General features: G+C 34.4%; 1 protein-coding gene across 1 annotated transcript; it reads right to left on the bottom strand.

The window, feature by feature from the left end:
- Positions 1–563: 563 nt before the first annotated feature.
- Positions 564–8,000, bottom strand: LOC110867766 (coiled-coil domain-containing protein 25). The gene is made up of 6 exons (XM_022116770.2): positions 7,777–8,000; positions 4,939–5,066; positions 4,549–4,652; positions 4,303–4,390; positions 988–1,049; positions 564–906 (listed from the first exon to the last, which is right to left on the bottom strand). The coding sequence occupies exons 1-6, from the start codon at positions 7,887–7,889 to the stop codon at positions 754–756; spliced, it is 648 nt and encodes a 215-aa protein (XP_021972462.1). The 5' UTR covers positions 7,890–8,000; the 3' UTR covers positions 564–753.
- Positions 8,001–10,823: the final 2,823 nt, after the last annotated feature.

Below are 10,823 nucleotides of genomic sequence, written 5' to 3'. Positions count from 1 at the left end.
AAACCCATGAGCACTCCCCCGAAGGCACGGCAGTGCGGTGAGGTAAAACGCGCTTAGTTCAAGGATTGAACTAACAATCGTCGCTTACTCGCCTAGTCTCCCATCATCATCAGGTGCCGCGGAAACTAATAGAGGGGGCAAAAATCGAACCTGAGTCACTTAGACCACCAAGTCTCTCTCTTACCGCTCAACCACCAGCTCATTGGCACCAATTCACCTTATCAGCTAATTAGACTCGAGATATTACAAGTGGAGTCTAAATACAAATAGAATTTTCCTTGTGATAGTCAAGATCTAAGACTCATTCTTAGATCACCCAATCTTCGCTCTTGTTTGATTCCACCAAACATGCTTAAATCCTTGCATAGTAAATTCATACCTGTATAGAATTAATCACTGAAAAACCCACTCATAATCTATATTCTATTTTTTGATTGTTATATATTTTACAACCACCTGTCTCAATGATTGAAGAATGTGTCCATCTCTCAAATAGGACCTGCTGACCGCTAATTTGTGTGACGTCATGGAGAGTCGCTATGTAGAGAATTCAATGACCAATCTAAGATTCAAACAAACCAATCACTTATAAAAGGGTAAATTCATACAAAGCAAGATTCCCCCTCTCCTTGGAGTTGCGCATTTGATTTAGCTTTATTAAATAAGAATCAGCAAACCAAGAGACTTGGGGGCTAGTGTCATTTTATGGAACAGTTTAGTTTGGTTGTACTGTGAAGATAGATGGATGTTGTTTTACATGAAGTCCTCTTCAAGTTCCTGCAAGGATTTCTGGGTTGATGCAATCTCTTTGTTGGAAGTCATTTTGTCAGCAACCATCAGATTTTTGTAGCTCCTCACCTCTGCCTGTCTCTCCTTTTCCAGTCTCTCCATTTCTTCTCTTCGTTTCTGATCCAACACAACACATCATCATCAGAATAATATTATGTTATTACAAACACATAGAAGCAGCGCTTATAATATACCCACTTTGTCTCGCAGCAGCTGCTTCCTCTCTGCCCTTTCTGCTGCATTAACCGCTTCACGCTCAGCTACACATCAACAAGATGAAATTACTTACTTCATCACAATACACAATTTTTCTACTTCATTTCTAAATTGCTACTTTTTGAATGTCCGCCTAAAAACTTGGTACCATATCATATTTGTCCGACACAAAATTTATGATGTTTATACTCTTCCCTTAGAACTTGCATCATTGGAGTATAAGTAGAAAGAGAGGGCATAATGATCACATTACAAACTGTATGTAGTAGACCTGGCAAAGTAGGTGGATTGGGCAGGTTTGGGTCATGGGTTAGGATAGGATGGGTTTATAAAGAAAAGGGTTAGGATGGGTTTGGGTCATGATAAGCTAAAAATTTAAAAAAAAAAAAAAAAATCAGAACAATAAAAATAAAATGTAAATAATAGTTTAAAATTAAAAACACATAAATAAATACACTGCTCTTAATGTATTGGATCGTATGTTCTGTTGCATTTTGTATGAAGTTCTAATTATTCATTATGTAATCAACAGTAGGTTCAAGTTACCTACATATACACCTTAAGTTTCTTTATTCTTGATGATAGCTTACATAAAAGTATTTCTTAAACTTTTTTTTTTTTTTGCATTATTACATGAAACATTAAATTAGTTTAAGTTAACATAGTTTTCAAATTATCTTTACCTGTGTTTTGAAAGGAACTATTTACTATGAGTCAATTATATCATATAACAGGAAAATATGCAAATACAAAAAGAAAATGGGGCTCCTATGTATTGATAGATAAGATCTCAAACCCAAGAAATGTAAATTGTTTTGGCAGCCATGTATGTATGCACAGACCAAATGGCAGTAAATATGCAGTCCACTAACCAGATATGCAGCCATGTAAATTATTTTTCATCCATTATTTTAGCCCCACTAAATCGCAGCCCTTGTTTGATCACTTTTGCAGCCCATTAAAAACCACCAAATTGTAGCTCTTTCCAACCATTTAATTGACCCAAAACCCGAATTACACTGACCCGATAACCATATAACCCACTCTGACTTATTTCCTGTCCCATGAATGAACTTATATGAAGACGTCTACGACTCTAACTATAGCAAGTCGAATCGATACGATTCCAAATCTTCATAAAAATGATATATACCAAATCCCCAACTTTCAACTTCAAGATCGATAATAATTTCATAAATTTAACAACTTTTAACACAATTTCATCCAACTTCACAACTAATGTCACACAAAAACATATCATGATGTTGAATTAGTAAAAACTAAAAAGGTAATATTTATCCGTGCATACGATCACTAACACAAACCTAAATCAAACACAAATTCAATTCAATTAAAAAGCAGCATAACGCCCTAATTTTCAGTTATCAATTGTTTAGCTGAATCGCCTGAATTGAATCACTGACCAACCTTACATAAATAATAAAAATAAAAATAAAACTAGAACATCAACAGATAAGTAACTAATTAGTAGCAAAATTAGCAGATTACTGTTGATCCAAACACGCAACAACGTGATTAGACGAAAGATAGATCGTTGTGTACAGATTCAAGTGGGATGCGCTTTAGGGTTACTTAACTGGTAGCTTATGTTTGGTTAAACCCATCCTGACCCATCAATGAACTTAAATGGATATTTTAAAACCCATCCTAACTTATTTCCTAGCCCATTGTGACTTGTTCCTATTTTAAAAAGACTCAAAATTACCCAAATGGGTTTTTGTTGCCAGGCCTAATAAAATGGGTATATATGAAACTTTTAGGTGATTTGAATGGATTTGACATTAATTGTTTTGGCTGGTAAATATGATATTAATTAAGCAAGCTTTTAGGGGCACATATGAAATTGCACCTTTTGGATAAGTCTGATCTTTGGGGTAAACACACAGGCGAAATTAGAAGTGAAATTATATTATAGACAACTACTTTAATAAAAACACGCAGGCGAAATTAGAAGTTAAGTTATATTATTGAAAACTACTATAATAAAAATAATTCAAACCAAGCTATTGATATAATAATGTCAAGGTTAAGATTAAAAGCTAACAATTGATCTTGTGCTTTAAGCGTTTTAGTTACAATGTAAAAGAATTTATATTGTGACCCTCAAGTTAAAAAGTTATGTGGTGGTCGGTTCCAGTGATCGTTTGCTTGGTTTAAAAAAGTGGGGGTGCTCCGAAGCGTTTTGGTTCCAAAAGCTTTAAGCGAAGCTTCAAGCGCGAAGCGAGAGCTTCACGTATACGAAGCGCTCAAAAAAAAAATTGTACACATCAATATGACATATTCTACTTGTTAATCAATAATAAACACAAAAACATAATTAAAACATAAATTAAAGTCGATTATTGGAGGGAGTGGCTGAAGATGTTTACTAACATTCTTTTTTTAGGGTAGCGGGCCTCAAGTAAACCCTATTAGAGACTATTGGGCCTAAATTAAAAGCGTAATTCCGACCTGACTGAGCTGAAGCGTCGCTTCAAACCAATGGCACTTCGGGCTTAAAGCGCGCTTCAAAACGCTTCACGTGTTTTGTCGCCTCAGAGCAAAAAAGAGACAACCCTAGCGCTTCATCGCATCACGCTTTAAGCTCGCTTAAAGCTCTCTTTTTAAACCAGGATCATTTGGTTACTTCTCATCTCATCTAAGTTATTACTCAGTGTTTTTATGTTTGGGACCTCTGCTAAGATAGCAAGAAGCCATCATATTTGTGTTTCGTTTGATGTTGGTGATCATTGTGTCATTGATAGTGTTCTGGTAACTCACTGGACCTAACTACCTAATCTTGTTGGCTACAAAAGCCCTTAGCAACTTCAACAGAAGCCCCAAAATGAGTGATTGTGTGAAAATTGATTTAAATGTTTCCAGTGACTTTCTACTTCAGTATTTTGGGACTATGTTTTGGTGGTTCATGTTCACATAATACTGCTATTTACTAAATAATTATTCTTAAAACTCATTAATCTAAACAAAGATCAAAATCAACACTAATTACGTGTGTTTCTTGGTTATGCTAAGTGTTTATGTTTCTTGTTGTTACTGATGTTTAAATGAACTAATTTACTATGTTAACTTTTTGTAACTTGACTTATGGTACCATTTACAGTTTAGATAAATGTCCAAACCCCCTTATAATGGTAGAAAATTTACTATCATTTACCAACTTACGTCCGTGCGGGTAATAATACTTGTTAATAATATATTAAGCAGCAAGGTGAAGGCCAACGTTGGATAAATATATACGATATGACGATGAACAAGGCATAATCGTATAAGTATTACCTTTCAGATCAGGTTTCCTTTCAACCTTTGTGCGGTTGAGCCTATTAACAACCTCGTTTATTCGCTTCTCCACTCTTACAGTGCGCACCTGAATATACATGCATACATACTGAACTAAGTATCAAACAAGAAGAAATACACATATGATATGCAGTGAAAAAGAAATACACGCACACATATATATGCAGAGAGAGAGAGAGAGAGAGGTGTTTGTTTCAGAAGCAATAAATAATATATAGAACTCACGGATTTATTGTTGTGGAAACCAACTTGACCAACATCCATAGATGGAGTCTTCTTTAAGTTTTGCCAAGGAGTATAAACAACATCAATGTTATTCACTTTATTTCCTGCCATGTATATAACCATATTCAGTTAAAACACACCTACACCACATATAAGAGGAGGCAATTTCAACCCTATTTATTTGAATACACGTCACTTTGGGTTATGTCTTAAGCTATTCATAATTTCATAGGTGCATGGGTCAAATTGTCACTTCTAAGTTATCAATCAACTGTTCACGGTCACTTTCATCAATATTATTGCTCTATGTAAGAGTTTTACACTCAAATCTTACACTTTCTAGGTAATATAATTGTTATATAGATAATGGAGAAGAGCATATGGAGTTGCCTTGGATAGAATTTGCTTTGACAAGTTGAGCACAGTCTTCAAGAAGCCCTTCGGATATGTCATCAATTGTCTGACCCTTCCGAAGCCTCACATAAACATGGGCAGAAGACATTTTATCCACATGGAACCTGCACTAGAAAAAAAACCCTGTATGATATCATATAAGCTGTCAATAATATTCGATGAAAAAAAACAACCTTATTGTCTTTAGCTACTACAATTCGTCATTCATCATCCTGTTACATGACTAGATGTCAGCGACCAATACGATCTTATGTTAATTAATGATTTTATATAGCTAAAGTTTGCACCTCTCGGTAGTATAAAAAATCTTAGTTTGTTGTTTTTGGAAATAAAAACAGAAAAGTGAAATAATGTTGATGGTGAATGAGGATGTACATAAAGACTGTTAAAAGGAAAAGCTACCCTATATTGACAAATTGCAATAAATAGCAGTATACCTTCACCGGTGGCGGACCCAGGAATTTTTTCCATGGGGGGCGGAAACTTTTAGTAGCCGTTTGTCTATCACTATATAATAATTTTGTTGGGTCCGGCTCGGGTCGGGTCGGTCATATAAAAAGAGATAATCAAACTAAATTTTATATAATCAACAAAAGTATATCAAACGTCATTACAAATACATAATTAAAATCTAATATTTATAAAGTTGCACAAACGTCATAACCAATGCTTTTAAAACCTAACCGAACATTGAACCAGGCATGTATGTCACTGATCCACTAATCGACATGTAAAAAAAATAAGAACATCACGACGGTATAGTTGAAATTTTACAAAAAAGAAATATACATTAAAAGTGACAAGGAAAAAATATAATATATTAAAGTTATTTATAATAAGAGTGAAATAAATGCTAATGGATTAATTTTAAAACACTTATATTAAGACTAATTACTAATTTGTAAAGAAATAGAGTATATGTTTTAGTAATTAATAAATGTGGATATATGCTAAACAATTTAGAACCTATTCAAACTTCTTAGAGAACAAATAGTAAAGATGCATATGCATCCAGACTTATTAAAATAATTATGTAAAATGGTGTTGTGAACCAAATATATGATAATTCCCTAATTAAATATTATTAAAGTACTACCATCGGACTTCAATCTTTAACAATTTTCAAACCAAATTGAGTTTTCATAAATTGCTGCGGTTCCCAAGACACCATCTCCTTCGTCTTCTTTATCATACAAAACCTGCAAACCCTACCATTTTTTTATCTTCTTCCTAACAGCATCGCAACGTCACCTTCGATAAACACAAATCCAACGAGTTCAAGGGGTGCAATTGCAAAATTTTATGGGGTGCGGTCGAGATTTTCACGCATATATAGCACTAATTATTTTTTTTCAAGGAGGCGGCCACCCACCCACGGCTTAAAGTAAGTCCGTCCCTGACCTTCACTTCAATTTTAATAATAAGTATAAACTAGCTAAAGCGGAAACCTAAGGAAGTTGTAAGACTACTAAAGAATGTAGAGGTAAAGTGTAATAACCACACAAAAAACTAGTAGAGACGAAGAGAGAAATAGATGGTCAACAGAAACAGTAGTTTTCTTTCTAAAAAGAAACATGATGAAAATGAAATTTGGATACTCACACTCAACTGACAGTTCTATGTGGAATTAGAGAAACTGGCACAATGATATGATAGTACTAACCTTTCATGCTAGAAAGTTGAAGAAAAAATTTTATGCTACTAATCATAGTTGTTAAAAGCCATCGCCTCTTGCGCCGAGGCCCATTTTCAAGGTGAGGCGAGACAATTGTGCTTTAAGTCAAGGCAATTGCGCTTTAATTCTCCAGATGATGGTTCAGGTGCAGATTATGGCGAGATTTCTAGTGATTCCAGAGACTTTCCGGACAAATTCTCTAAATTCCGACAAGATTCCGGCCAGACTTCTACTTTTATGATTTATTATCCATGAAAAACTACTTTTCTACTCACAATAATATTTTAGAACTTTTGGTAGTAAATAGATGATATTAAATGTTTTATAATAGCTTTTGTTTACTGTATTTGAAGAATGATATTAATATTCTAATACATAATTTTTTTTCATTGCCCACATTTTTTCTCTGACCCTCGCTTTTTTTGCGCCTTGCGCCTAGGCCCCATGCAAGGCCTATGCGCCTTTAATAAGTATGCTACTAACTATGTAGTTACGTGCTAGTATCAGCTTTCAATAGGTTTATTTATGTTAGTAAGCTGTAAGCCTATTATTATCCTTTCACGCTAACGTTGGTTTATAAAAGAGAAAAGCATATTTACTCAGAAAAGTTAACCCCTATCAGCACAAAGGATATCTTCTAATTCTTTAATTTTTACCTCATCATCTTAACATCATTACAGTTCAAAGAGACAAAAGTGAATGCCTGGGTGCAAAAAAAAGATCAATCCCCCAATTGATGATCATACTTAACAGAAACTTTATAACATCAATGATCAATCAAGATAACTAATGATATTTTCTTCTCTAATTCAAGAATCTGCCATCTAAAACTTAATAATAATAATAATAATAATAATATGTTCATTAGATTCCCTTTTGATGGGCATGCATCTCTTTTGTTTGCATATACGAAAATAATACAGCTAAGTGCAATCACCTCTACTTGTCAAAACAATCAAATGTGATGGTAGGAGAAATGAAAATTAGCAATTTTCCCCAAATACAATTAACCCTAAGAAATGAGACTTTTACTTAAAATGAACAAGCAATCGCATGGAGTAAAGAAATATGAATTCTAAAGCGACAATCGACAGATACTGATTCATTTTTTTTTAATGTTTTGAAGAAAGAGGGTATACCAGATGTCTTCGGGGAAGCCGTATTTGATGAGCTCTTCGTTCTCAAACTTGTCAAGACCCATGAAGATGGTGTAGTCTCCAGCTTCAGGTCGGGCTTTGAAGTAGAACACCATCTTCGATCTCTCTCTCTCTCTCTCTCTAGGGTTTGCTTTCCGTTTGACAAGAATAAAGACGAGAGGTCATCAAATGGATCGTTTTCGAACGCAGACGGCTACAAATATAAAACCATATTTTCTAAATTAGTAAATGAAAAAAATGCTCAAATAGTCCCTCCCCTTTGTTCCACACTAGTTAATACCCCGTCCGTCTTGCGGGTGATGGCCGAATAATGAGCGAGTGTTAAGTAGCTCATTGACACGAAAAACAATTAAATCAAGTCAACCAATTAAAACAAAACACTTTTATAGTTTTGATAAAAAAAGACTAAAACAATGGCAATATTGTAACTTTTAACTGAAGGAAAGCTGTATTTTTTTTTACTGGGGTAAAATCGTAATTTGCCAAAAGCTAAAGTGATGGTAGTACTGTAATGTAACGACCCAAAATCTGAATGTTAATGTTTGTTGTATGTTATTATGTGACACGTCAGGAAATAAATAACTAGGCTATTTAACCTAGTTAAGGGTATGGTCAAAAGTCTTAAATGATAAAGGTAATGTCAGTTATGTTTTAAAAGTAAACCAAGGGGCTAAAATGGAACAAATGAAAGTTAAGTTATAAAATATCTAACACACACAAACACACACATACGTGTGTTCGAGAGAGAGAGCAGGAGGCTCCCATGGAGCCTCAAACCCTAGTTCCATCTTTATGCTCAAATCGGAAGGCAAGATGAAGCTCAAATCCATAACCGAGCATGGATTAATGATCTCCAACACGAGTGGATCATAAGGTATGTCGAAAATCTAAGATTGGTGATCATGTGTAAAATGGGTTATGTTCTAATCCGTGAGTTCAAGTGAAATTGAGCATTGGTATGTGTTATAATCATCATATAGAACATGGATTATGCATGGTTTAGGTTAATTTGATGTTTAAGGGTGAAACCCGTTTGTTATGGTGAAGATGATGACATGGATAAATCATCTATGTCTAAATTCTTGCTTAAAATTGATGTATTTTGATTTGTAAGATGGATTCTTATGAGGGGAATTGAAAGAAATGTGATACTAGTATGTTTGATGTTTATGCATGTATGATTCATGTTGATTAGAAGGAAGAAATTGATGAATTATGTATGAGATTAGAAGGATATGCATGAACTAGTTGTACACTATGCTTACAAGGTAGTACACATATCAAAAGCATGATGAAATTATGAAGAAATTAAGATTAGATCACTTGTAAGTGATTAATAAGTAGTTATGAAGTGGGTTTTAGATGATGTAATGTAAATTGATGATTTACTTATGTTAACAATGTTTGGAATCATACATGTGTGTGAGTGTTTAAAGAAATTGGATAAGAAACGGTGAATTGTTGTTAGATGAAGTGGACAAAATGTGATGATAATATGTATGATGTTTAATTTTAAATACCACATGTTGATTAGTAGAAGGATTTGATGAACTATGTATGAATTTAGAAGGTTGTGCATGAATTAGTTGTACGTTATGCTTAAAAGATGGTACGCACCCCAATCGTATGATAAAATGTATGTATTGTCGTCCGTATAGTCGATTATGATGTTGCGGGTATATAATGATAAGTCGAAAGTTAAACTAAATGAACCATTGACTTCTAAAAGTCAACCGTGTATAAGAAGGATGGTTAGGCGGGTTGTCCTAATTGTAAGATTAAGGTAAGTTATATGGAGCGCGTTTGACGAATGTGTGTTTAATGCGATGACATGATGGTTTACATGAGTTTGAAATGATATGAATTTGGTCACATGTATTATGCTTGCTAGAAGTAACTAATGAAAGTCAAATAGGAATTATGCGATCGATATGATCGTTAACATGTACAATTATGTATGCTAATAAGAATGTGATTTCGATGACATGGAAGTATAGGAATCATGTCGAGACGGAATCAAGCACGGAAGGCTAACGGGTCAAAAGTGGCGAGGAAACGAGTATGAACATGGACGCACGAGGTAAGTGATTTCTTTGTAATCACTTCTTAGTTGTTTATGGAAAGTTATGTGCAATTTAATTAAGTATGATGATCGAGGTCAAGTAGGAAAGAATTGTATGAGACCGATGAAGTATTAAACGGATCTCCGAGCGAGGTATATGTGATTAAGAACTGTAGCTAAGTAGTAGGATTGGTTACTTGTGCAAGGGAGTCCTTTGTTGTTAAGGATAGAGCAAAGTTGACAAAAACGCCCTTGATGGGTAAAACGAGCAAATGGTCTTAAAAGTTGAATACAAACAAGCTATTTGATTAAATGAATGTTTTGAAAAAGCAAGAAAGCGAGAAGTATGGTTGTCGTAAGCTAAAGACCTTAAAATGCGCAAATACCCTTAACGGGTCAAAATAAGCTCTTGAGCGAAAATGGGTCAAGAGGATGCAAGGCATCCGATAACTTAATCTTGTATGATATACAATGTGGACATTATTAGGTTCATAAGAAGTCTTGGTCAAACAAACAAGTTTTGTGGATGAAGGCATGAACGGGTCGAATAAATCATAAATTAATAATAAGGCGATAGCGTGTAAGTTAAGAATTTCCTTAATCCGGATATGGGATTTTAAGTTCATATGATAGAATGTGAATTTACAAGCATGTAGGAAGAAACGGGAGGTCAAACGGGTAAACGGTTCAAAAGTTACGTGCGTTTTAGTGCGTACGGACGACGAAACGAACCTGCAGAAAACTGCAAAAACTAGAGGGCGTCGCCGACGGGTAGGGTACCTAAATGTGGGATCCTAAAGAATATGTAGTAATATGGTACCTAAATGTGGGATCCTAAAGAATATGTAGTAATATGGTACCTAAATGTGGGATCCTAAAGAATATGTAGTAATATGGTACCTAAATGTGGGATCCTAAAGAACATGTAGTAATATGGTACCTAAATATGGGATCCTAAAGAATATGT

Source organism: Helianthus annuus, chromosome 7 (assembly GCF_002127325.2).
Source record: "Helianthus annuus cultivar XRQ/B chromosome 7, HanXRQr2.0-SUNRISE, whole genome shotgun sequence".
NCBI lineage: Eukaryota > Viridiplantae > Streptophyta > Magnoliopsida > Asterales > Asteraceae > Helianthus > Helianthus annuus.
Note: the sequence above shows the minus strand (reverse complement) of the source record. Positions and strands in the feature narration are given on the sequence as shown.

What these genes read in the sequence shown, in the direction of transcription:
- LOC110867766 (XM_022116770.2), bottom strand. Translation starts at nt 7,889, where the DNA reads ATGGTGTTCTACTTCAAAGCCCGACCTGAAGCTGGAGACTACACCATC. An exon ending in GTTTCCACAACAATAAATCC is followed by an intron (nt 4,391 to 4,548) that starts GTGAGTTCTATA and finishes ATGTATATTCAG; the next exon opens with GTGCGCACTGTAAGAGTGGA. An exon ending in AGCAGCTGCTGCGAGACAAA is followed by an intron (nt 907 to 987) that starts GTGGGTATATTA and finishes GTGTTGGATCAG; the next exon opens with AAACGAAGAGAAGAAATGGA.